Here is a 26,290-nt window from a genome sequence, read left to right as displayed (position 1 = left end):
AGTCGGTACAGCCAGCTGGTTTCTTCACGCATCGCGCCGACAGAAACAAGCATCTTTCTGGTAAGAAGAAGGGCGGGGGTGTATGCCTTATGATTAACGAGACGTGGTGTGATTATAACAACATACAGGAACTCAAGTCCTTCTGTTCACCTGACTTAGAATTCCTCACAATCAAATGCCGACCGCATTATCTACCTAGAGAATTCTCTTCGATTATAATCACAGCCGCATATATCCCCCCAAGCAGACACATCGATGGCCCTGAACGAACTTCATTTGACTCTATGTAAACTGGAAACCACATATCCTGAGGCTGCATTTATTGTAGCTAGGGAATTTAACAAGGTTAATCTGAAAACAAGGCTCCCTAAATTCTATCAGCATAACGATTGCGCTACCAGGGCTGACAAAACCCTAGATCATTGTTATTCTAACTTCCGCGACGCATATAAGGCCCTCCCCCGCCCTCCTTTTGGAAAAGCTGACCACGACTCCATTTTGTTGCTTCCAGCCTATAGACAGAAACTAAAACAGGAAGCTCCCGCGCTCAGGTCTGTTCAACGCTGGTCCGACCAATCGGATTCCACGCTTCAAGATTGCTTCGATCACGTGGACTGGGATATGTTCCGCATTGCGGCGAACAACATTGATGAATACGCTGATTCGGTGAGCGGGTTTATTAGCAAGTGCATCGGCGATGTCGTACCCACAGCGTCTATTAAAACATTCCCAAACCAGAAACCGTGGATTGATGGCAGCATTCGCGCAAAGCTGAAAGCACGAACCACTGCTTTTAAACAGGGCAAGGTGACCGGAAACATGACCGAATACAAACAGTGTAGCTATTCCCTCCGCAAGGCAATCAAACAAGCTAAGCCTCAGTATAGAGACAAAGTAGAGTCGCAATTCAACGGCTCAGACACGAGAGGTATGTGGCAGGGTCTACAGTCAATCACGGACTATAAAAGGAAAACCAGCCCCATCGCGGACCAGGATGTCTTGCTCCCAGACAGACTAAACAACTTCTTTGCTCGCTTTGAGGACAATACAGTGCCACTGACACGGCCCGCTACCAAAACCTGCGGGCTCTCCTTCACTGCAGCTGACGTGAGCAAAACATTTAAACTTCTCAACCCTCGCAAGGCTGCAGGCCCAGACGGCATCCCCAGTCGCGTCCTCAGAGCATGCGCAGACCAGCTGGCTGGTGTGTTTATGGACATATTCAATCAACCCTTATCCCAGTCTGCTGTCCCCACATGCTTCAAGAGGGCCACCATTGTTCCTGTTGCCAAGAAAGGTAAGGTAACTGAGGTAAATGACTACCGCCCCGTAGCACTCACTTCCGCCATCATGAAGTGCTTTGAGAGACTAGTCAAGGACCATATCACCTCCACCCTACCTGACACCCTAGACCAACTCCAATTTGCTTACCGCCCCAATAGGTCCACCGACGACGCAATCGCAATCACACTGCCCTAACCCATCTGGACAAGAGGAATACCTATGTGAGAATGCTGTTCATCGACTACAGCTCAACATTTAACACCATAGTACCCTCCAAACTCGTCATCAAGTTCAAGACCCTGGGTCTCGACCCCGCCCTGTGCAACTGGGTCCTGGACTTCCTGACGGGCCACCCCCAGGTGGTGAGGGTAGGTAACAACATCTTCACCCCGCTGATCCTCAACACTGGGGCCCCACAAGGGTGCGTTCTCAGCCCTCTCCTGTACTCCCTGTACACCCTTGACTGCGTGGCCATGCACGCCTCCAACTCAATCATCAAGTTTGCAGACGACACTACAGTGATAGGCTTGATTACCAACAACGACGAGACGGCCTACAGGGAGGAGGTGAGGGCCCTCGGAGTATGGTGTCTGGAAAATAACCTCACACTCAACGTCAACAAAACAAAGGAGATGATCAAGGACTTCAAGAAACAGCAGAGTGAGCACCCCCCATTGACGGGACAGTAGTGGAGAGGGTAGAAAGTTTTAAGTTCCTTGGCATACACATCACGGACAAACTGAAATGGTCCAACCACACAGACAGCGTGGTGAAGAAGGCACAGCAGCGGCTAAAGAAATTCGGCTTGTCACCAAAAACACTCAAACTTTTACAGAAGCACAATCGAGAGCATCCTGTATCACCGCCTGGTACGGCAACTGCGCCGCCCATAACCGTAAGGCTCGCCAGAGGGTAGTGAGGTCTGCACAAAGCATCACCAAGGGCAAACTACCTGCCCTCCAGGACACCTACAGCACCCGATGTCACAGGAAGGCCAAAAAGATCATCAAGGACAACAACCACCTGAGCCACTGCCTGTTCACCCCGCTATCATCCAGAAGGCGAGGTCAATACAGGTGCATCAAATCAGGGACCGAGAGACTGAAAAACAGCTTCTATCTCAAGGCCATCAGACTGTTAAACAGCCATCACTAACATTGAGTGGCTGCTGCCAACATACTGACTCAACTCCTGCCACTTTAATAATGGAAAAAAATGACGTAATAAATGTATCACTAGCCACTTTAAACAATGCCACTTCATATAATGTTTACATACCCTACATTACTCATCTCATATGTATATACTGTACTCTATACCATCTACTGCATCTTGCCATCTTGATGTAATGTATCACTAGCCACTTTAAACAATGCCACTTTTATATGTTTACATATCCTACCTTACTCATCTCATTTGTATATACTGTACTCTATACCATCTACTGCATCTTGCCTATGCCGTTCTATACCATCACTCATTCATATATTTTTTTTATGTACACATTCTTATTCATTCCTTTACACTTGTGTGTATAAGGTAATTGTTGTGAAATTGTTAGGTTAGATTACTCGTTGGATATTACTGCATTGTTGGAACTAGAAGCACAAGCATTTCGCTACACTTGCATTAACATCTGCTAACCATGTGTATGTGACAAATAAAATTTGAAGTGTCTGCTGGTTTTTGGTTTCACCTTTCAATTTGTGTCCAATTAAGATCTAGACAACCAGGTGAGGGGAGTTCCTAACTAATCAGTGACCCTAATTAATCTATCGCGAACATGGAAGGAGCGAAAACCTGCAGACACTCGGCCCTCCATGGAATGCGTTTGACACGTGTTTTAAACTGGTTTAGTCAACTTCAACCCAAAATAATTTTCAGCATTAATCAATTTTTGCATTTACTGCACTCGTTTGCTCTGTCTTTATCATCAAAAAGTCACTTTTCCCTTATTTTTCTCTGTAACCATGTTTCCAGCCACAGTTTTTATGCAAGTAAAGGCATACTGTATAAATAATCATCACGACAGCTTTGTTAGAAACAGGAAGTTTCGGTACAATTTTATAAATGCTGGCAGATGATTTCTTCATTCGACATGTTGCAATCCTTTAGTGTCAGTAAAATCGTGCGAGAAATGGCGGTGGAAATGCCTCAATACCGGTATGTAGTAAATATAAGTAAACCGCCTAGTCCTACTTTAAATGATTATGTTGGTTGACTTCAAGCAATATCATTGGTCACAATGAAAATAAAAACTGTTATTTCTGGCAGTGACCGAATAAAACTGTCCCTCCAGGATTTGCAGCGTTTTTTAACCTGTTAGGGCTAGGGGGCAGTATTTACACGGCCGGATAAAAAAACGTACCCGATTTAATCTGGTTATTACTACTGCCCAGAAACTAGAATATGCATATAATTATTGGCTTTGGATAGAAAACACCCTAAAGTTTCTAAAACTGTTTGAATGGTGTCTGTGAGTATAACAGAACTCATATGGCAGGCAAAAACCTGAGAAGATTCTGTACAGGAAGTGCCCTCTCTGACCATTCCTTGAGCTTCTTGACTCTTTTTATTGAAAACGTAGGATCTTTGCTGTAACGTGACACTTCCTACGGCTCCCATAGGCTCTCAGAACCCGGGAAAAAGCTGAATGATGTCGAGGCAGCCCCTGGCTGAAAAACATTAGCGCGTTTGGATAGTGGTCGGTCAGAGTACTATGAGACTGAGGCGCGTGCACGAGGCGACCCCATGTTTTTATTTTCTCTCTCTTTGTACTAAAACACAGATTCCCGGTCGGAATATTATCGCTTTTTTACGAGAAAAATGGCATAAAAATTGATTTTAAACAGCGGTTGACATGCTTCGAAGTACGGTAATGGAATATTTAGATTTTTTTGTCACGAAGCGGCGTCGTTGCGCGTCACCCTTCTTTACACTTCGGATAGTGTCTTGAACGCATACGAACAAAACAGAGGATATTTGAACATAACTATGGATTATTTTGAACCAAACCAACATTTGTTATTGAAGTAGAAGTCCTGGGAGTGCATTCTGACGAAGAACAGCAAAGGTAATAACATTTTTCTTATAGTAAATCTGACTTTGGTGAGGGCTAAACTTGGTGGGTGTCTAAATAGCTAGCCCTGTGATGCCGGGCTATCTACTTAGAATATTGCAAAATGTGCTTTCACCGAAAAGCTATTTTAAAATCGGACATAGCGAGTGCATAGAGGAGTTCTGCATCTATAATTCTTAAAATAATTGTTATGTTTTTTGTGAACGTTTATCGTGACTAATTTAGTAAATTCACCGGAAGTTTGCGGGGGTATGCTAGTTCTGAACGTCACATGCTAATGTAAAAAGCTGGTTTTTGATATAAATATGAACTTGATTGAACAAAACATGCATGTATTGTATAACATAATGTCCTAAGTGTGTCATCTGATGAAGATCATCAAAGGTTAGTGCTGCATTTAGCTGTGGTTTGGGTTTATGTGACATTATATGCTAGCTTGAAAAATGGGTGTCTGATTATTTCTGGCTGGGTACTCTGCTGACATAATCTAATGTTTTGCTTTCGTTGTAAAGCCTTTTTGAAATCGTACAGTGTGGTTAGATTAACGAGAGTCTTGTCTTTAAAATGGTGTAAAATAGTCATATGTTTGAGAAATCGAAGTAATAGCTTTTCTAAGGTATTTGAATAACGCGCCACAGGATTCCACTGGCTGTTACATAGGTGGGACGATTTCGTCCCACCGACCCTAGAGAAGTTAAAATGATTTTCACATTTTGCAATATCCAATGATTTCAATGATGATAATAAGCAGGGAATTGTTAATTTTGCTAAAAAAGATAGCAGAATCCTGGAGGGACTGCTAAAGGTGTCTAACCAGAAGATGGGGCTCTCTCCAGGCTCCTTGACCATATAGTACTCCTTGTCCTGGGGCAGGACCTTGCTCAGGCCAAAGTCCCCTATCTTCACCCTCAGCTCACTCTCTACCAGGATGTTCCGGGTTGCCAGATCTCTGTGGATGTAGCGCTTGGTTGCCAGGTACTCCATACCCTGCACACACAAAAGAACAAAGACAAAAACGTTCAGATCTCATACATGCTTTACCTTTACTTCCCACTAGATTGCAGTCTGTATTAGTGTGTATTAGAATGTTATGAACTATCACCATATGGTATCAACATCAGGCATTTAGCTGAGGGTAGATATCTGGATATGGAAGAGTGAAACCATTATAATCAAAAGGTTAATGTTACTTTCATATCTGGTCACTATCAGTACCTTACATATCTGAGCGGTATAATGCACCAGTTTCATGTGGTCTATTCTCGGCTTGTTCTTGATGAGGTAATCTCTCAGACTCCCATAGGGCAGGTATTCCATGATCAGTCGCAGGTTTCTCCGGCCTGCAGACAACAAACAAATAGAGAAACATTCACCTCTGCACTGACTTAGGAATCTATGAATAACTTGCTGAACTTGTCTTGTCTTCTGACTGGATTAAAAGGATCTGTTGGAGTTACAATACTATTCACCTTCTGTGACTTCCAGAGAACATAAAAACACTGCCAACTTTCCTGCTGACTCAGAGTTCCCACATCAATAGTGTATTCTAGAGACTTGTCTTTTCAGAAGCAAACAGGTTACTAATGATCGGATCCTGGACTAACAGGTTACTGGAATTTTGACTTCCTGACGGGTGGAGCCCAGGTGATGAGGGTAGGCAACAACACCACCAACGCTAACCCTTAACACAGGGGCCCCACAGGTGTGTGTGATTAGTCCCCTCCTGTACTCCCTGTTCACCCACGACTGTGTGGATACTTCAGGGTTTTGGCAATGAAGCGTTAGCGCAATGGCTGGAAGTTTATGGGTATCTTCTAGCATGCTAGTACATTGAACAAAAATATTAACGCAACATGTAAAGTGTTGGTCCCGTGTTTCATGAGCTGAAATAAAAGATCCCAGAAATGTTCCATATGCACAATAAGCTTCTTTCGCTCAAATTTTGTGCACAAATTTGTTTACATTCCTGTTAGTGGGAATTTCTCCTTTGACAAGATAATCCATCCACCTGACAGGTGTGGCATATCAAGAAGCTGATTAAACAGCATGATCAATACACAGGTGCACCTTGTGCTGGGGACAATAAAAGGACAGTCTAAAATGTGCAGTTTTGTCACACAACCCAATGACACATATGTCTCAAGTTTTGAGGGAGCGTGAAATTAGCATGCTGACTGCAGGAATGTCCACCAGAGCTGTTGCCAGATAATGGAATGTTCATTTCTCCACCATAAGCTACCTCCAACTTCGTTTTAGAGAATTTGGCATTATGTCCAACCGGCCTCACAACCGCAGACCACGGGTAGCTGTCCACCAGGACAGCTGATTAAACTGAGTATTTCCGTCTGTAATAAAGCCATTTTGTGGGGAAAAAATGATTCTGATTGACTGGGGCTGGCTCCCCAGTGGGCGGCCCTATGCCCTCCCAGGCCCACCCATGGCTGCGCCCCTGCCCAGTCATGTGACTTCCATAGATTAGGGCCTAATTAATTTATTTCAACTGATCGATTTACTCAGTAATATCATTGAAATTGTTGCATGTTGAGTTAATAGTTTTGTTCAGTATAAATACCCATAGATTTCCAGTCATTGCGTTAATGCTAGTTAGCATTGGCTCGCATAACTACTGTACCTCTAACTTCCTTCATACTGGACACAGAGACATAAGTTGTTGCCATATGTAGGACAGTGACTTGTAAAGTGAACTGAGGAGTTTGCTCCTCTCCTCGATTGCCTCCTCTGGCCAAAGATACTCAGGTGTATCCTATTGCAGAATTGTTTTGAAATCCACCACACCCCCTTTGAATCACCTGTTGTTTTCTCGGAGGAGAAAATCATGCACATGTAAAATGGTATGCTACTTATCCATGTATAGATCTATACATGGATGTACCCTACCACTTTACATACGTATTTTGGTATTCCTCCTCTGTAAACGTAATTTGCCTGATGATGCACTAGTGGAGAGTCATTTCAATTTGACCTTTTTCGAAAGGAGGAGAGGACACGAGGAATCAAGCCAATCCCACACGTCACACTGTACCTGCGCTGTAACACACTCCTTTGTATTTGACGATATTCTCATGCTGAAGAGACTTGAGGATCTCGATCTCCCGCTCAAAGTCCCGCATGTGCTCTTCCGTGCTGTGCTGAAGCTTCTTCACAGCCACGACCTCCCCCGTGTTGTCCTGGAGTGGGTCGTACCGGCACATCTCCACACTGCCAAAGTTACCCTGATGGAAGAAACCAACATGATTAAGTAGGGCGGAAGAGATGACATTAAAATCAGCTGATTACTTAATGAAGCGCTTTGGGATGGAATCAGAAACATCCACAAACGAGAACAGTGTGTGGTGTTCAAAGACCATGAATGATCATCTGTGGTCATCATTGTTCATGACAATGAGTGTGATTCCTTAGCTTGTGGCCATCATTGGCTGTGATACTGTGGTTCCTTACCTTGCCTAACTGCTGTAGGAAGATGAGGTGTCTTTCCTCAAACTGGACTGGCTCCTGGTTCTCAAACGCCCCAGTGACCCACGGTGACGCTGATGTTCTGTTTGGCAGGAGGTCACTCTCCACAATCAGCTCATATTCTGTGGGCAAAAACAGCACAATGTCAAATCACACAGACATGTTCAATAATGACAGTATTTTTTTCAGAGACTTGTATTTGTTCCATGTCTGCTTGGATTCTCCCCATCTCTTTTAAGCCCCTAGCAGCACTTGGTCCACCTAAAACACAAACACCGGTAACAGCCTGGATATAATATAGGCTGGTAATATGGCCACCATTACACCCATCATTTCCTCTTCCTATAACAACATGATGTGTGACAATTATAATAATCATGACCTCCTTGAGACAATCAACTCAATGAAGAGACCCTAGGACCCATCAGTATGACCCAGTTTAAATCTGCAATGACTGTAGCAATGCACTGACCAGGTGTGAACAGGCTGTTGAGGTCCCTGATGATGACCCTGAAAGAGGGTCTGAACGTGGGCTCATAGTCCATGCAGCTGGTGATCAGGTTAGCAAGCTCAGTCCACTTAGGAGCAGGCAGCTGGTGGCGGTCCTCGTAAAATAGGTTTTTCTGAACCAAAGAATCATTAAAAGGTACGTTAGTTTGAGACTCTTTGTAGTAGGACTGCATATCAAATTGCATTAGTGTAAACATACTGCTATATATTTCTAAAACATAACCTACTGGTATAGCTGATGTGATCCTCACCTTAGAGTTGTCCAGTGTCACCAGTGGTTTCTCCCCTCCACTGCAGATCTCCCACAGCGTTGTGCCAAAGCTCCACTTGTCTGCTGCAAGGCTCAGGTTGGTAGAATCCTCAATACATTCAGGAGGCACCCAGGGGATTCGCTCAACCAAAACTGGACCAGACCACAATATGTAATTAATGACAATCAATTCACACAGCATTTAGTGTTCAATAATCATAACTCTGAAATAGTACAATATGTTTTGAATATAATATCTAGGTTGTAATATTTTAAGATGGGAAAGGTTGTAAAAACTGAGGTATTCAAGGATTTTTGGAGGTGTGGCTCAGGTCATAGCTGGGGTAACTTTGTGCACACAACTGAGTTTTGATGGATAAACGTTGCCTCCTTCTGGCAGCCTAGTGGTAACACCGGTGTATCAGAGGAAGAGAGAGGAGAACTCACTATCTTTGGGCAGGACAGTGATACTGACACCAGGGTCACTCAGCTTGATGAAGGGTGGATTCCCAGTTTTCCGGTCCTCTTCCCGGATCAGCAGGACGTTCTTGGCACAGACGTTCCCATGAGCAAGGTTCTTTTCCTCCTGCGGGATTGAGGGGAGGGGACAGTCAGGAGGAGAGGGGACAGTGAGGAGCAGAGGTGCATCACACCAACTAACTAAACATTCACAAACTTCCTGCAGGGACTGATGGACTGGTGCAGTCTGTGGCGTGTAACGCTGAGAATGTATAATTATCCATAGAGTCCCTTTATCAATGAGCAGCCATGTCTGTAGCACAGGTTGGTTTCAGCCTTACCAGGAAGTGCATGGCCCAGGCAAGCTGCTTGGCCACTTCAAGCTTCCACAAGATGTTGACTGAGTTTTTGTTCTTTTTCAGGTATGTGTCCAGGGAGCCAAACTTCACATACTCCTGCACCATGATATCTGTAAGAGTTAACAGCATTTTTACAGGGGTTAAAACACAAGACATTTTCCCAAAGGATTAATCAAATGCCACTATTAATGAACCTTTTTGCAATAAAGCATAAATATCGCTATATCAGCTTTCATCGAATCCAGCCCTCCAGTAATGTAGCAGTACATTACATACCAGAGACAACATGGGCCAATCTAAAAGCAGCAGAGGAACACTCATAGGGCACAGAGGCTGGCAGATTAAGAATGGTCAGGTAAGAGGGTTTTGATGAAACAGCTCGGTATTGTAATCCCCCTAAGAATAGCCCACCTTGACTCTGCTGTGGTCTCTTCTTCAGGTTACACAGATTATTACAGCGGGTCAGAGGATCAGCAGTCACAGTAGGGTAGTGGACATTAAAGGATAATAACCTAAGCTTAAAAAGCAGGCAGGTAGTATGGATGGAGGGACACACTCATTCACTTGCTTAATCTGTTATATACATTTCCCAACTTGGACAGACTGATTGACTCACTCTCCTCCCCGCACACACACACGCCGTAGTTCAGCACCAGGTGCTTATGGGATAGCTGGCTCATCATGCTGGCCGCCTCAAAGAAAGACTGTAGAGAAGGAGAGACATAATCATCATTAATAAACACTGTCACCATTTATTATAGCCCACCATAGACAACGGCTGATTTAAGACAATAATGCCAATAAACATGACCACAGGCAATTGGTCACCTGCTCTTACTTTTTTTGTAGAAAGATTAAGTACTTTATTTTTTGCCAATCAACTCAGGAAAAAATGTAATGTCTGATATGTATATATATATATATATATAATCTATGTGTATATAATCTTAGTTTCTTACCTCCGAGTAGTTCCTGTGGGCCTTGTCCAGGACTTTCATGATGACGTCTGTTTGGTGCATCTCCCCGTAGTCTCCCAGCTCCTTGCGGACCCCTTTGAAGATCTTTGTGAATGTCCCTTGGCCTTGACTCTCAGTCTAAAAAACACACAAACAAGACAGTGTCTACAATAAAAAGATGCATTCCTGAATCTTTCATTGATAAGAAACAGACACTGCATGCTGGTTATCCAAAACTGTACTAAACAGTGAGATGATGACATCTACAATTTTGCTGTATGAATGAAAATAAGACTGTGTGTCTGTGTTGAACGTGAAATGCTTACATATTCCAGGTCCTCTTTCCTGATCTTGTGGAACACCATTTGGTTGATGTTGCGTCTCTGTAGGGAGGGAGAGAGCGGCACGTCTGAGCCCTTGTTACTCCTGGATACCAGTAAACTGGACTTGTCTGTCAAGAAAGACAAGAGGACCGTATAAATCAGCCTTAACCATTGACAGTATATTGAGTTGAAGTGGAGCAACGCCTCAACATGTCAAAGAACTTCTCTGCCGATTTAGAGGCAATAAATCAAGATTTAAGGTGGCACTCCAGTCTCCTTTTCACCTCATTTATCACCTCATTTACTTAACAGAAGGCACATCTCAATAGCTGGTCTTGGTATGACATGACATGGCACAAGTGGGCAAGCAAGGGGGAGCCCGGTGACATCACATCAGACAAAACACTTGCATGGCCTACACCTTGAAGTTTCCTGTTTTTATTTTGTATTTTTTTATTTAACCAGGCAAGTCAGTTAAGAACAAATTCTTATTTACAATGACGGCCTAGGAACAGTGGGTTGAACTGCCTTGTTCAAGGGCAGAACGACAGACATTTACCTTATCAGCTCGAGGATTCGATCTAGCAACCTTTCGGTTACTGGCCCAATGCTCTAACCACTAGGCTACTTGCCGCCCCAGTTGTGTCTAGAAAAATTATATTTTGCAAAACCTATATTTTTACCATTAAGTGTGTGTACATTACTGTATTTATGCTTGGGATATTGTTTTTGTTTTTCAACAGGAACAATTCCAACATAGCTGGAGTGAGTCTTTAAACTCAGTTACCTTTGGATTTGGGTGGGCAACACTTGCTGAACTGGAAAATGATGCCATCAGAGCGCACAGTCTCCTTCTGATAGCAGCTCAGCAATTCCTGGAGGTTGCTGAAGTTCCTTTTGGTTCCACTTAGATTGAACTCTCCATTAGCAGCCTTAGTGATCTGGCAGTGCTTGTACTCAATGCCATCGTATACCTAAAGGAAAGCACAGGAGCAAGAAATTATAATCAAATCAGTGTTCCTGTGACATGATAGTTAAATATGTTCCAAACTGCTTATATTCTACACAAAGGTTTTCCAATATGGCAAAATTCATTCATTTATTTTTTTATCTGTTATGTACTAAAATTATAACTTAAAAACAGTACATACCCCCACGGTGAAAGTCAAAAAGTATTTGTTAAAGTCCTTAGGGCTGCATCGCAGGATGTACAGACCCCGCTTGTTCCCAGATTTTTGTAGTCTATTAATTGCAAAATCCATTCTGTGGAGAAGAACAGAGTGTATGTATGTGTGTGTCTCTGCAAGTTATTGATTCACAATCAGATGATGCATAGTGCTCTATAAGGGTAGGATTCCAAACTTCACTTACGAAATGGGACCATGACAGTGGCTTGTAATGGCCTCCACCAGTGCAGGAGGTGCCACTTCTTTACAGAGGTAGTGGTGTGCATCTGTCGTCAAACGATAGTAGCCATCAATCAGCGATATAAAGGACAGAGCTTCAGAGAGGCAATTGAACTCCAGTTCCTGAGACAGTGCAAAAAGGATGAGAATACAACTGTCAAGATATTTATCCAATCCAAGAAAAACTGGAGTTGATAGAATGAGGTTTCAATACTGTGGCCGTTTCAATGTGAATATTAAAACTTCTTAGGGATAGGGGGCAGTATTTTCACGTCCGGATGAAAAGCGTGCCCAAAGTAAACTGCCTGTTACTCAGGCCCAGAAGCTAGGATATGCATATAATTAGTAGATTTGGATAGAAAACACTATGAAGTTTCTAAAACTGTTAGAATAATGTCTGTGAGTATAACAGAACTGATTTGGCAGGCGAAACCCCGAGCACAATCCATCCAGGGATTTTGTTTTTTGAGGTCATTGTGTTTTCCAATGCTTTTCTATGGGAACCATGATTTATTAGGGCCCAGATTGCAGTTCCTATGGCTTCCACTAGATGTCAACAGTCTTTAGAAATTGGTCGATGTTTTTCTTTTGAGAAATGAGGAAGTAGTGCTGTTCTTTGTACGTGTCACTCTGAAGGCCTCTAGTATTTTGGTGCGCAGGAACAGGAGTGCGCTCCGTGTTATTTTTCTTCGGTATTGGAAACAGATTATCCCGTCTTAAATTTGATTGATTATTTACATTTTAGGATACCTGAGGTTGGATTAGGAACATTGTTTGAAATGTTTGGACCAAGTTTACAGGTAACTTATTAGATATTTTGTAGTCATGTTGGGCGAGTTGGAACCGGTGTATTTCTGAATCAAACGCGCCAAATAAATTGACATTTTGGTGATATAAAGAAGGAATTTATCAAACAAAACAACCATTCATTGTGTCACTGAGACATTTGGGATTGCAAAAAGAAGATCTTCAAAGGTAAGGCATTTATTATATCATTATTTCTGACTTTTGTGTCACACCTGCCTGGTCGAAAAATAATTTTCATGTGTTTGTATGTGGGGCGCTGTCCTCAGATAGTCACATGGTGTGCTTATTTTTAAGCTTTATTTTGATGTATTACACTTATATTTTCGTGAATGTTGAATATTGATATTTCTGTTTGAATTTGGCGCTCTGCAATTTCACCGGATGTTGTCAAATCTATCCCGTTAACGGGATTGGCGCGTTAAGGGATCACTAAGAGGTTAAGAAAGGCTGGTGAAGGTGAAAGGCTGACGTCAGTCTTACCAGAGTCTTGCCGTCTTGTTTATTGATGGTAACCACTCGACTCTCCATCGAGCCCTCCTTATTGGCCTGTTTAATACTGATGTCAGTAACGTCTGGGAAATCACAGTAGGTCTGCAAGTCCTGCTCGGAAAAAGGTGGGAAAACAAGATGTAATTTCACTCAATCTAGAGGATATCATTCTTCTGAAACAAAGTAAAATGTGTTGATTGAATAACCTTTAGTGCCAAGAAGCAGAAAATTGCATGAAAATTGCATGAAATGACTAAAATGTAGTTCTAAGCCAGCAATGAGCCAAGTACAGTATTTGCTTTTGCCTATCTTCACTGGAGAAAATTAAGTCCTTGAATATTTTAAATTGTTAAACACCACAGACTGATCTGATGCAATCCATTGGCATTAGATTCAATTAGCAATGTAAGCCACTGTTGACCTACTGTAACAGCTCTTAAACCCATTAATTACTCAATTATACATTAACACCTCTAACCGTGGATTAGGAAAGAATAAAACGGCCAGGCCAAAGCTACAAAATAGCATGACTTTACCACCCTAAATATAAACTTCACAGTAAAACCCTCCTGACAACAGCATGAAACCATCTAAATAATATTGGATACATTTTGTAGGTAGCTAGCTAAATCACTGGGATTACTGTATGAAATTATTTCATAGGCTATACGAGGCAACCAGGAGTTCAGTCATGTTTCCACTAAGTAAGAGATTGCACTCAAATCATAGTGTACTCATTTACTGTATTGATCCTTCCACTTTCAAGGTAATATAGTCAGTGATAAGTCTGATAATTTATGACATTTCAGCAAATTCCCCTTAGACAAGTGAACATGAACAACCCGGACAACACTGCTGTGAGTACCTGCTCAGAGTCTTTGTGCCCGTCTCTGCACCACTGGATGCCATGATCAGCCGTCACGATGATGGTGACCTGCCCTGCCGAGGATTCCCTGACCTGGAAGCGTTCGGTGTAGAAGGCCTGCTCGAGAGACTCCATGTTGATGAGGTATTTGAGCTTCAGATCGCGTGCCGTAGCCCGGCACTGGCTGAACTGCTGGATGAACTTCTTGAAGCGGTAGCGGATCCTCTTCCTGGTCACGAAGTTGCAGTCCTGGATGTGAGCCCTCATGTCCTTGGGCAAGAAGGACTTGTAGCTGAGGTGACAGCGGGGAAGAATAGGATAAGTCAAGCCATATAGAATAGGTTAGTATAATAGGTACCTGTAGAATACCAAGATACACAATAGACCATAAATAATTTACATTGCCAATTCAAGTCATACTGTTGGCCATACTACTTACAGTATTGTTTTAGGTATGGCCTTATGGCATTGTTGTAAATATCCAGCGGAGACATTTGTCTCTAGCTACAACTGACCCCCAGTACTACCAGGTTAAAACCACTTAAGTGGTTGGACATGTATTTAGCTTTCCTCTGCACCTTATGGAATTGTAGATATCCAGCGGAGACATTTGTCTTTCCTTGGCTATCCTCATCATGTCCAATACAGCCATGCCAAGGCACTCCTCCTGAGTCTCATGTGTGTTGGCGATCTTCACCCAGCCATTCACAAAGTCACTCCTCCACTAAACACAGAGACAGAGGTGGGCTGGTTAATATATTGTAGTTGTCATGACTCTCCTGTGAGGATGCAAAGATCAGGTTACAATGGATCAACGTCTACAGATCCCTCTCACCCGCAGAGGGGAGGAGGGATTGGTGTAGGGGTTTTATGACACCTCACGACAATCGTAAATTGTATGCAGCAGACGACTCCTTTTGGTCTCTAGTATTGGGATTGGAATGTCCCTTTGTCTCCAGAAGATTTTGCCGCCCAGAAACTCTAAGTCCAAAAGTGAACACTGGGACAATATTTCTAGCATCTGGATGTGTGGAATGATGAGATGGGAAATTAATGTCTATTTTGTCTTGTCATTAAATATGGTATAAAAATATATATTTTTTAAAGTAACTTCTCCAACCAATCTCCTGATTCTGCCTCCTCAACCCTCCTCTCCTCCCTTTCTGCATCCTTTGACTCTCTATATCCCCTATCCTCCCGGCCGGCTCGGTCCTCCCCTCCTGCTCCGTGGCTTGACGACTCATTGCGAGCTCACAGAAACAGGGCTCCGGGCAGCCGAGCGGAAATGGAGGAAAACTATCCTCCCTGCGGACCTGGCATCTTTTCAATCCCTCCTCTCTACATTTTCTTCCTCTGTCTCTGCTGCTAAAGCCACTTTCTACCACTCTAAATTCCAAGCATCTGCCTCTAACCCTAGGAAGCTCTTTGCCACCTTTTCCTCCCTCCTGAATCCTCCTTCCCCTCCCCCCCTCCTCCCTCTCTGCGGATGACTTCGTCAACCATTTTGAAAAGAAGGTTGATGACATCCGATCCTCGTTTGTTAAGTCAAACGACACCGCTGGTCCTGCTCACATTGCCCTACCCTATGCTTTGACCTCCTTCTCCCCTTTCTCTCCAGATGAAATCTTGCGACTTGTGACAGCCGGCCGCCCAACAACCTGCCCGCTTGACCCTATCCCCTCCTCTCTTCTCCAGACCATTACCGGAGACCTTCTCCCTTACCTCACCTATCAACTCATCCTTGACCGCTGACTACGTCCCTTCCGTCTTCAAGAGAGCGAGAGTTGCACCCCTTCTCAAAAAACATACACTTGATCCCTCCGATGTCAACAACTACAGACCAGTATCCCTTCTTTCTTTTCTCTCCAAAACTCTTGAGCGTGCCATCCTTGGCCAGCTCTCTTGCTATCTCTCTCAGAATTACCTTCTTGATCCAAATCAGTCAGGTTTCAAGACTGGTCATTCAACTGAGACTGCTCTTCTCTGTGTCACGGAGGCTCTACGCACTGCTGAAGCTAACTCTCTCTCCTCTGCTCTCATCCTTCTAGACCCATCTGCTGCCTTTGATACTGTGAACCATCAGATCCTCCTCTCCACCCTCTCCGAGTTGGGCATCTCCGGCGCGGCTCACTCTTGGATTGCGTCCTACCTGACAGGTTGCTCCTACCAGGTGGCATGGCGAGAATCTGTTTCCGCACCACGTGCTCTCACCACTGGTGTCCCCCAGGGCTCAGTTCTAGGCCCTCTCCTATTCTCGCTATACACCAAGTCACTTGGCTCTGTCATATCCTCACATGGTCTCTCCTATCATTACTACGCAGACGACACACAATTAATCTTCTCCTTTCCCCCTTCTGATAACCAGGTGGCGAATCGCATCTCTGCATGTCTGGCAGACATATCAGTGTGGATGACGGATCACCACCTCAAGCTGAACCTCGGCAAGACGGAGCTGCTCTTCCTTCCGGAGAAGGACTGCCCGTTCCATGATCTCCCATCACGGTTGACAACTCCATTGTGTCCTCCTCCCAGAGTGCTAAGAGCCTTGGTGTGACCCTGGACAACACCCTGTCGTTCTCCAATAACATCAAGGTGGTGACCCGATCCTGTAGGTTCATGCTCTACAACATTCGCAGAGTACGACCCTGCCTTACACAGGAAGCGGCGCAGGTCCTAATCCAGGCACTTGTCATCTCCCGTCTGGATTACTGCAACTCGCTGTTGGCTGGGCTCCCTGCCTGTGCCATTAAACCCCTACAACTCATCCAGAATGCCGCAGCCCGTCTGGTGTTCAACCTTCCCAAGTTCTCTCACGTCACCCTGCTCCTCCGCACACTCCACTGGCTTCCAGTTGAAGCTAGCATCTGCTACAAGACCATGGTGCTTGCCAACGGAGCTGTGAGGGGAACGGCACCTCCGTACCTTCAGGCTCTGATCAGTCCCTACACCTAAACAAGGGCACTGCGTTCATCCACCTCTGGCCTGCTGGCCCCCCTACCTCTGCGGAAGCACAGTTCCTGCTCAGCCCAGTCAAAACTGTTCGCTGCTCTGGCACCCCAATGGTGGAACAAGCTCCCTCACGACGCCAGGACAGCGGAGTCAATCACCACCTTCCGGAGACACCTGAAACCCCACCTCTTTAAGGAATACCTGGGATAGGATAAAGTAGTCCTTCTAACCCCCTAATTAGTATTACTGTGAGCGTAGTTACAAGTGTATAAGTGTTGCCTTTCTTTGTCCCCTTTGTTTCGCTCTTTTCTGATAAACAAGCAGTCATGTTGTCGTTAGTCTCCTAGGGACCTGTTTTCATCGTATTAAGTTTCTAATCAATAACCTATACTGTGTGTATCCTGTGTCATCATTTAGTTAGCAAATAAATAATTACATCAATTTGTGTGGTACGGAATGATCAGTAACACTCGGGTTTGTGCAGATACAAGGAGTATGCGACGTTCAGAATTATGAGACTGATATGAGGTAATGATTAATAAATGACTGTTATCGATAAATATCTTATATCATCTACACTGCGTGCACAATTATTAGGCAAGTGAGTATTCTGATCTTATCATTATTTCTAGTCACATTTTCGAACTCCAAACCATATAAACTTGAATGCTTATTGGATTTAATCATTTTCAGGTGATATGTATATGTGTAATGAGGGAGGGTGTGGCGAAAGTGAATAACACCTTATATCAAGGTGTGCATAATTATTAGGCAGCCTCATTACCTCAGGTAAAATGGGCCAAAAAAGAGGTTTAACTGACACTGAAAAGCCAAAAATGTAAAATGCCTTTCAGACGGATGTGACACTCTTTAAATAGCTAAACTATTGAGGCGTGACCACCGGACAATCAAACGTTTTGTTGCGAATAGTCAACTGGGGCGCAAAAACGCATGGGGAAGAAAAGGCGCAAATGAACTGCAAAAGACTTGAGAAGAATTAAACGTCAAACTACCAGGAACCCATTGTCCTCCAGTGCCACCGTATTCCAGAACTGCAACCTACCTGGAGTGTTCAGAAGTACAAGGTGTCAAGTGCTCAGAGACATGGCCATGGTCAAGAAGACTGAAACAAGACCACCACTGAATAAGATTCACAAGTGAAGTGTCAAGATTGGGCAAAGAAATACCTGAAGACAGATTTTTCAAAGGTTTTATGGACAGATTAAATGAAAGTGACTCTTGATGGACCAAATGGATGGGCCCGTGGCTGGATCAGTAATGGACACAGGGCACCACTTTGAGTCAGGTGCCAGCAAGGTGAAGGAGGGGTACTGGTATTGGCTGCTATCATTGAGGATGAGGTAGTTGGACCTTTTCGGGTTGAAGATGGACTGAAACTCAACTCCCAAACCTACTGCCAGTTTCTGGAAGATTCTTTCGTCAAACAGTGGTACAGGAAGAAGTCCTCAGCATTCTAGAAGGCTATGATCTTTATGCAGGACAATGCTCCATCACATGCATCCACTGCTTGGCTAGCCAGCAAGGGCCTCAAAGATGCCTGAATAACGACCTGGCCCCCTTCCTCACCTGACTTAAATCCTATTGAGAACTTGTGGGCCCTTCTCAAACGTGAGATTTACAGTGAGGGAAGACAATACACCTCTTTGAACAGCATTTGGGAGGCTGTGGTTGCTGCTTCAGTGAAAATTGATCGTGAACAGATCAAGAAACTGACAGACTCCATGGATGGAAGGCTCATGGCAGTTCTTGAAAATAAGGGTGGCTATATTGGTCACTGAATATTTTTGGAAGGCCAAAAATGTTATATAATTGTCATTTTGTGTTACTTATCTGTTACACTTACTCTAAAAATTGAGAATCAACAAGTGAGTTGAGAATAAATTATTTTTGTAATTTAGTTGCCTAATAATTGTGCACACTAATAGTTGCCTAATAATTGTGCACACATATATTTCCCTGAGAAAGACAAAACTCACTTTTCCTTTGTTAAACATTCAGGTTTGAGGTTCAATAACATTTTGGATTGATTGAGAGCATTGTGTTTTATCAACAATAAAATTAATCCAGAGGAATACAATTTGCCTAACAATTGTGCACGCAGTGTAGAGTTCAATTCGGGAGATGGTTGGTAACTCGTTAAACAACTTCTTCGGTGGTACCCCAAATCCTAATGAGTTAGTTGTTACACGATTAATTTAATCGAGTAACAATTAAACCTAGTTAGTTGATTCGATACATAACAGTCATCAAATTAATGAAAGTCACGTCACGACATAGTTATACAATATAATGCTATAAAGGACAGATTATTATTATTTTTTATTTATTAACCTTTATTTTGACAGGGAGTCAATGCTGAGACCAAGGTCTCTTTTCCAAATGAGCCCTGTGTAGCACCACTAGTGGTGTAACGGACCGTAGTTGATCCGTGACCCGTACAGATCACCCCCCCACGGTTCGGCACTCATGTGAACCGCGGATCACTTGCAAAGTTTAACCAACATAGTGTGAAACAGTTTTACTGCTGCTGTTACGTATTTAAAGTAATAATTCCCTAAATCTCGATGCATTGAAAAGATAAAGACAAGACAGTTGTGTGCAATGTTTTACTCTGAAGCCTGATTTGATATATTTTTTAAATCAGTTGCGTGTACTGTTCACGTGAACGGGGCATGTCGAATCCCAACGAATCAATCCTGGATGCTCGCGTTGCAAAAAGCAAAGAAGAAAAAAGAGCAGTGACAGCCATGGCTTGCGGAGGAGCTGAAAAACTGGAAAAGCCTCCCGCTTCATTTAAGTCTCATGTATGGGAGCATTTTGACTTCCCTGTCAAATATGATGACGGAAGAAGGGTGGTGGACAACACCATTACGGTGAGGAGCCATTGTGCCACAAGAAAGTCGTATGATCATGGAAATACATCGAGCATGGCCACACATTTAAAGCGTCATCACTCTGGTGTGTCCGTGACGGGAGCCAACTCAGCCAAGATACAACAACTTCTCACCGCGGCATTTAAGAAGCCCTTTGCTGCGGAATCAGATCTGGCTAAAGCCATCACCAAATCTATTGGGATGTTTATCGCTGCAGACATGAGTCCATACTCTGTTATGGAAAACAAAGGGTTTAAAAATATGGTGAAAGTGCTTGAGCCACGCTACGAAATCCCCTTGTGCACCCACTTCAGTATGAAGATCATGCCAGATCTTTATGAACAGGAAAATATAAAAATTGTGACAAATTATCCAAGACATCCTAAGTTGCCCTAACTACAGACGGGTGGACCTCCAGGGCAACGGAAAGCTACGTGACTGTGACTGCTCACTACACCACAGAGGAGTGGGAGATGTGAACTCTGGTGCTACAGACACGCCCCTCTATGAGAGTTACACAGGCACAAATCTGGCACAGGTACTGCCTGGAGCAGTAGCAGAGTGGAAGGTAGAGAGGCCCAATAGCAATATCCCAGTCACCACAGATAATGCCAAGAACCAAGTAAATTCAGTGATAGAAGCTGGACTGAGCCACAGATAGCTTGCTTTGCAAGTGATCAATTTAGCATCCCAAAGGGGAATCTCAGTGAACCAGATGGACCGCCTTCTTGGGAGGATCAGGAAGCACAACAGCCGCTCATGTGCTTAAGACCAACCAAGAAATGCTACAGCTACCGACCCACAAGCTCATACACCATGTCACAACAAGATGGAACTCCACTTTTGACATGTTGGAGCGCTATCTTGAGCAGCAGGCAGCTGTATACTCTGCACTGACAGACAAGACCCTGAAAAAAAATAAAGACATCGTCACCTTGTCTGATGATGACGTGAAAGTGGCAGAGGAGGTCCTCCAGGTGCTCAAACCCCTCAAAATGGTTACAACCCTATTGAGCACTGAAACTGCACTGTCCATGATCCTACCTCTGAAAACAAGGATTCTACAATCCATGGTCCCAAGTGAGGAAGACAGCACCATCACTAGAGATGTCAAGGCTGCCATTAGAGAGGACCTGAACCCCAGATACCCCCCTAATGTACAGGACTACCTTCATAGATCTACTGCACTGGATCCAAGGTTAAAGTCCCTGTCTCACCTAGACCCTGCCCTATGCCAGAGGACATACAGTCATCTCACCACTGAGATTGTGGCCACTGAAGATGTAAAAAAAATAAAAAATAAGAGTGAATTACTTAAATAATAAATATAGTGCAGTCTAATCTTAGTCTATGCTATTGCTATTAGAATCATCCATTTTTTATTTGGAATAATAATGGATTTTATTAAATGTTATTGCCACAATTCTAGTTCTATGAAATATGGAAATATATAATTAGTTAGTTTAATAGATCAAGTAATTTCTTTCTGCAGGGTCAAGCCACAGAGCCGACAGAAGCAGACTCAGAGGCATCTCCACAAAATCATTCGGCCATGAAGGAGCTTTTCGGGGAGACATTTGCGAGCAAGGACACAGGCAAGACGTTTGCCAATACCATCAAAGAGGAGGTGGCATCAAGTGTCATTCCACTGGATGGTGATCCACTGGCATGGTGGAAAAGCAATGAGTGTAAATACCCTCACATTGCCATGATGGCAAGATGCTACCTGGCTGTGCCTGGCACTTCAGATCCCAGTGAGAGGGTGTTCTCCACGGCAGAGGACATAGTGACTGCAAAGAGGTCTTCCCTCTCCCCAGACAATGTAGACATCCTCATCTTTTTGAAAAATAATTTCAAGTTTCAGCTCAGGTCTGCTTTGCTTCTTTCTTTACTTTTTTTTATGATGTAGACACAGGCTATTGTTTCGTTCACTATTGTTCAAAGGAAGACGGTATCATGCCTCATATTACACTTTAATTTAACAATTGAGTATTGAATATTTTATTTAAACATTGAAAAGTTCCTTGCTTTAAGTAATAAATGGAAAGCAAAGTTATATTTATCTCCCTTTTATTTTTGCTGATCAGAAAACTGATCCAATCCGTGAGTTTTGTGATCCGTTGCACCACTAAGCACCAAAATACACATCAAAATATAAAAAACACATTAAACTACACATTCATACACACAATAAAATGCAAAACAACACACGAAAAGCAAAACAATCATAAAAACAGACACATTCTTCAGGAGAAAAGTTCCCCTAACAACCATCTGAAATGCCCTAGAGGCACCAATTCCTCCCATTTTAAAGTGTATTGTAGATCATTCCACACATAAGGTGCAAGGATATTAAAGACTGATTTACCTATTTCTCTAGAAACCAAAGGAGTGAACGGGTTTGATAACTTGTCATTTTAAATCTTAACAGTGATGTAATGTAAGTCGGAAGTTTGTAGATCAAGGCTTTGTAAACAAAAATAACGTAATGATGTGATCTACGTGATTTCAGAGGTCCAGCCAACCTTTTGGTAAAGAATACATATTCTTGCCCAGAGACTCTGGGTTAGAGCCCAGGCTCTGTCGCAGCCTGCCACGACTGGGAGGCCCATGGGACGGCGCACAATTGACCTAGCGTCGTCAGGGTTAGGGAGGGTTTGGCCGGGAAAAAAGTATTTGATCCCCTGCTGATTTTGTACGTTTGCCCACTGACAAAGAAATGATCAGTCTATAATTTTAATGGTAGGTTTATTTGAACAGTGAGAGACAGAATAACAACAACAAAAAATCCAGAAAAATGCATGTCAAAAATGTTATAAATTGATTTGCATTTTAATGAGGGAAATAAGTATTTGACCCCTCCGCAAAACATGACTTAGTACTTGGTGGCAAAACCCTTGTTGGCAATCACAGAGGTCAGACGTTTCTTGTAGTTGGCCACCAGGTTTGCACACATCTCAGGAGGGATTCTGTCCCACTCCTCTTTGCAGATCTTCTCCAAGTCATTAAGCTTTCAAGGCTGACGTTTGGCAACTCGAACCTTCAGCTCCCTCCACAGATTTTCTATGGGATTAAGGTCTGGAGACTGGCTAGGCCACTCCAGGACCTTAATGTGCTTCTTCTTGAGCCACTCCTTTGTTGCCTTGGCCATGTGTTTTGGGTCATTGTCATGCTGGAATACCCATCCACGACCCATTTTCAATGCCCTGGCTGAGGGAAGGAGGTTCTCACCCAAGATGTGACGGTACATGGCCCCGTCCATCGTCCCTTTGATGCGGTGAAGTTGTCCTGTCCCCTTAGCAGAAAAACACCCCCAAAGCATAATGTTTCCACCTCCATGTTTGACGGTGGGGATGGTGTTCTTGGGGTCATAGGCAGCATTCCTCCTCCTCCAAACACGGCGAGTTGAGTTAATGCCAAAGAGCTCCATTTTGGTCTCATCTGACCACAACACTTTCACCCAGTTGTCCTCTGAATCATTCAGATGTTCATTGGCAAACTTCAGACAGGCATGTATATGTGCTTTCTTGAGCAGGGGGACCTTGCAGGGGCTGCAGGATTTCAGTCCTTCACGGCGTTGTGTGTTACCAATTGTTTTCTTGGTGACTATGGTCCCAGCTGCCTTGAGATCATTGACAAGATCCTCCTGTGTAGTTCTGGACTGATTCCTCACCGTTCTCATGATCATTGCAACTCCACGAGGTGAGACTTGCATGGAGCCCCAGGCCGAGGGAGATTGACAGTTATTTTGTGTTTCTTCCATTTGCGAATAATCGCACCAACTGTTGTCACCTTCTCACCAAGCTACTTGGCAATGGTCTTGTAGCCCATTCCAGCCTTGTGTAGGTCTACAATCTTGTCCCTGACATCCTTGGAGAGTTCTTTGGTCTTGGCCATGGTGGAGAGTTTGGAATCTGATTGATTGATTGCTTCTGTGGGTGGACAGGTGTCTTTTATACAGCTAACAAGCTGAGATTAGGAGCAGTCCTTTTAAGAGTGTGCTCCTAATCTCAGCTCGTTACCTGTATAAAAGACACCTCTGAGCCAGAAATCTTTCTGATTGAGAGGGGGTGAAATACTTATTTCCCTCATTAAAATGCAAATCATTTTATAACATTTTTTACATGCGTTTTTCTGGATTTTTTTGTTGTTATTCTGTCTCACACTGTTCAAATAAACCTACCATTAAAATTATAGACTGATAATTACTTTGTCAGTGGGCAAACGTACAAAATCAGCAGGGGTCAAATACTATTTTCCCCTCACTGTATATTGGTTCCTTACTTCCCTGAAAAGTTGCATATCGCGGGGGCTATTCGATGCCAATGCAGTACACCACAGGATGTTTTTGTGCTGGTCAAGGGCAGTCAGGTCTGGAGTGAACCAAGGGAGAGAAGTTTTGACTTTTTATCTTATTATATCTGTTCTTAGTTCTACATTTTTTGAATGGGGCATGTTTATTTAAGATGGTGAGGAAAGCACTTTTAAAGAATAACCAGGCATCCGCTACTGACGGAATGAGGTCAATATCCTTCCAGGATACCCGGGCCAGGTCGATTAGAAAGGCCTGCTCGCTGAAGTGTTTTAGGGAGCGTTTGACAGTGATGAGGGGTGGTCGTTTGACAGCGGACCCATTACGGACACAGGCAATGATCGCTGGTTGAAGACAGCAGAGGTGTATTTATAGGGCAGGTTAGTCAGGATGATATCTATGAGGGTGCCAGTGTTTACGGATTTAGGGTTGTACCTGGTAGGTTCCATGATAATTTGTGTGAGATTGAGGGCATCTAGCTTAGATTGTAGGAAGGCCGGGGTGTTAAGCATATCCCAGTTTAGGTAACCTAACAGTACAAACGCGTGCTTTAGTGATCAAATCTTAACAAACATCATCACAGTGAATAGTGAGACAATTTGCTAGTTTGCTAGGTTCCGCATGTTACAGACTGACTCTTACCTGGGCAAAGAGGTATGCCATGACAAAGTCATCGAGGACAGGACTCTCGGAGCCCTTGGTGACTCCATACCGATATGCCCTCGTAGCCCCACTGCTGTACCAGCCAGGGAAATAGTACCTGAGAGACAGAGAGCGAGAGAGAGAGACAGAGAAATTAATAGTTTATTATTAGAGAGAGTGAGATCTAGCGAACAAAAATGCAGAAACCATGAGCACAGAAAACACTACACATACCTTATTCTGAAGACCATGTCCTCATTGGCATATTCATCTAGCTGGAAGACATGGTTCGGGGAGAACCACATGCCGTCTCTCTCTCTGAAGAGCCCAAACAGGCTGCAGTACAGAGGCGACACACCTAAAGAAGAGTGGAGACAGAGGATACATCATGAGATAGCATTCATTGTAGAACTGTCTTCATAAATACAGTGCTTATGAAGCACTTCCACGGTACACATTTTTAGTTTCAATAACTAGGTTCCATCCAATTGGCGACAGAATTTCATGTGAATATTCTAAAATCCTCATTAAGAAAATATGCACATTTTTCCACCAGTGGTGTTTCCACCAAACAGACTTGTTGTGAATAAAAATCAGTGTGTGAAGACCAATGCTCCGTGAAATATTTTTCCGGCACTGAGCAAATTTCAGGTCTGCTCTACGCAAAATTTTACATTGTGAAATTTCTGTGCAACTTCCAGCATTTACTGCGAACACTGAGGCTGTACCCGCTTTAAGTTAATGTTTTAATAGTGGCTATTTGATAATCATGTAGGCCTACCAGAGTTGCCTTCCATAAAAAAACTATGGAAAATGCACCCCATAACATCTTAACATGGAAATAACTGTTCTATCATTCAGCCTACAGTAGCAGCCAATGTGTGGTGTTCAATCTAGGTCTACATTTCAAAACATACAGGGCTTGACTGTTTATCCACTTGTCCTTCAGACAAGGAGGTGACTGACAATGCTGTTGTGTTGTTTGATGCAAGAAACCCCTTTACAAAATAAAATCCATTATTATTGTCATACCATTATTACAGAGAATCAGAAAAATGATGCTACCCTCTGCCTATTGGCTACTTAGCCTGTCTCAAAATACAATACTGCCCCTTTAAGACAAAAAAAAAGCTCTTTACCTGTGTCCCTTTTCAAAGGTGTCTAGAAATGTACACGTTTTGTGCTCTTGTAGGAAACAATCACTCCCCTTTTGCTGACTACAAATTATCTAT

At 43.4% G+C, this 26,290-nt stretch overlaps 1 protein-coding gene across 3 annotated transcripts in view; it reads right to left on the bottom strand.

Annotated features, from left to right (window-relative positions):
• Positions 1-26,290, bottom strand: part of jak2b (Janus kinase 2b) — a 39,293-nt gene that overhangs the window by 4,538 nt on the left and 8,465 nt on the right. For 2 of the 3 annotated variants that reach the window (XR_006761836.1, XM_014171549.2), the window contains exons 3-21: positions 25,293-25,416; positions 25,059-25,176; positions 14,840-14,985; positions 14,262-14,553; positions 13,388-13,507; positions 12,066-12,223; positions 11,846-11,957; positions 11,482-11,668; positions 10,698-10,822; positions 10,375-10,509; positions 10,032-10,119; positions 9,398-9,525; positions 9,045-9,183; positions 8,599-8,750; positions 8,310-8,460; positions 7,823-7,959; positions 7,407-7,596; positions 5,579-5,703; positions 5,178-5,350 (exon numbers count right to left, since the gene is read on the bottom strand). Coding sequence is in view for 1 of the 3 variants with exons in the window: in XM_014171549.2 (XP_014027024.1) it covers positions 5,178-5,350; positions 5,579-5,703; positions 7,407-7,596; positions 7,823-7,959; positions 8,310-8,460; positions 8,599-8,750; positions 9,045-9,183; positions 9,398-9,525; positions 10,032-10,119; positions 10,375-10,509; positions 10,698-10,822; positions 11,482-11,668; positions 11,846-11,957; positions 12,066-12,223; positions 13,388-13,507; positions 14,262-14,553; positions 14,840-14,985; positions 25,059-25,176; positions 25,293-25,416 (2,800 nt within the window). In the remaining 2 variants the exon portion in view is untranslated. The remainder of the gene's footprint in view (positions 1-5,177; positions 5,351-5,578; positions 5,704-7,406; positions 7,597-7,822; positions 7,960-8,309; positions 8,461-8,598; positions 8,751-9,044; positions 9,184-9,397; positions 9,526-10,031; positions 10,120-10,374; positions 10,510-10,697; positions 10,823-11,481; positions 11,669-11,845; positions 11,958-12,065; positions 12,224-13,387; positions 13,508-14,261; positions 14,554-14,839; positions 14,986-25,058; positions 25,177-25,292; positions 25,417-26,290) is intronic. The other variant, XR_006761837.1, reaches the window with a different exon arrangement.

This window comes from Salmo salar, chromosome ssa24 (genome assembly GCF_905237065.1).
Source record: "Salmo salar chromosome ssa24, Ssal_v3.1, whole genome shotgun sequence".
Classification (NCBI taxonomy): domain Eukaryota; kingdom Metazoa; phylum Chordata; class Actinopteri; order Salmoniformes; family Salmonidae; genus Salmo; species Salmo salar.
The sequence above is the reverse complement of the archived record's forward strand: the minus strand, read 5'-3'. Positions and strand labels throughout refer to the sequence as shown.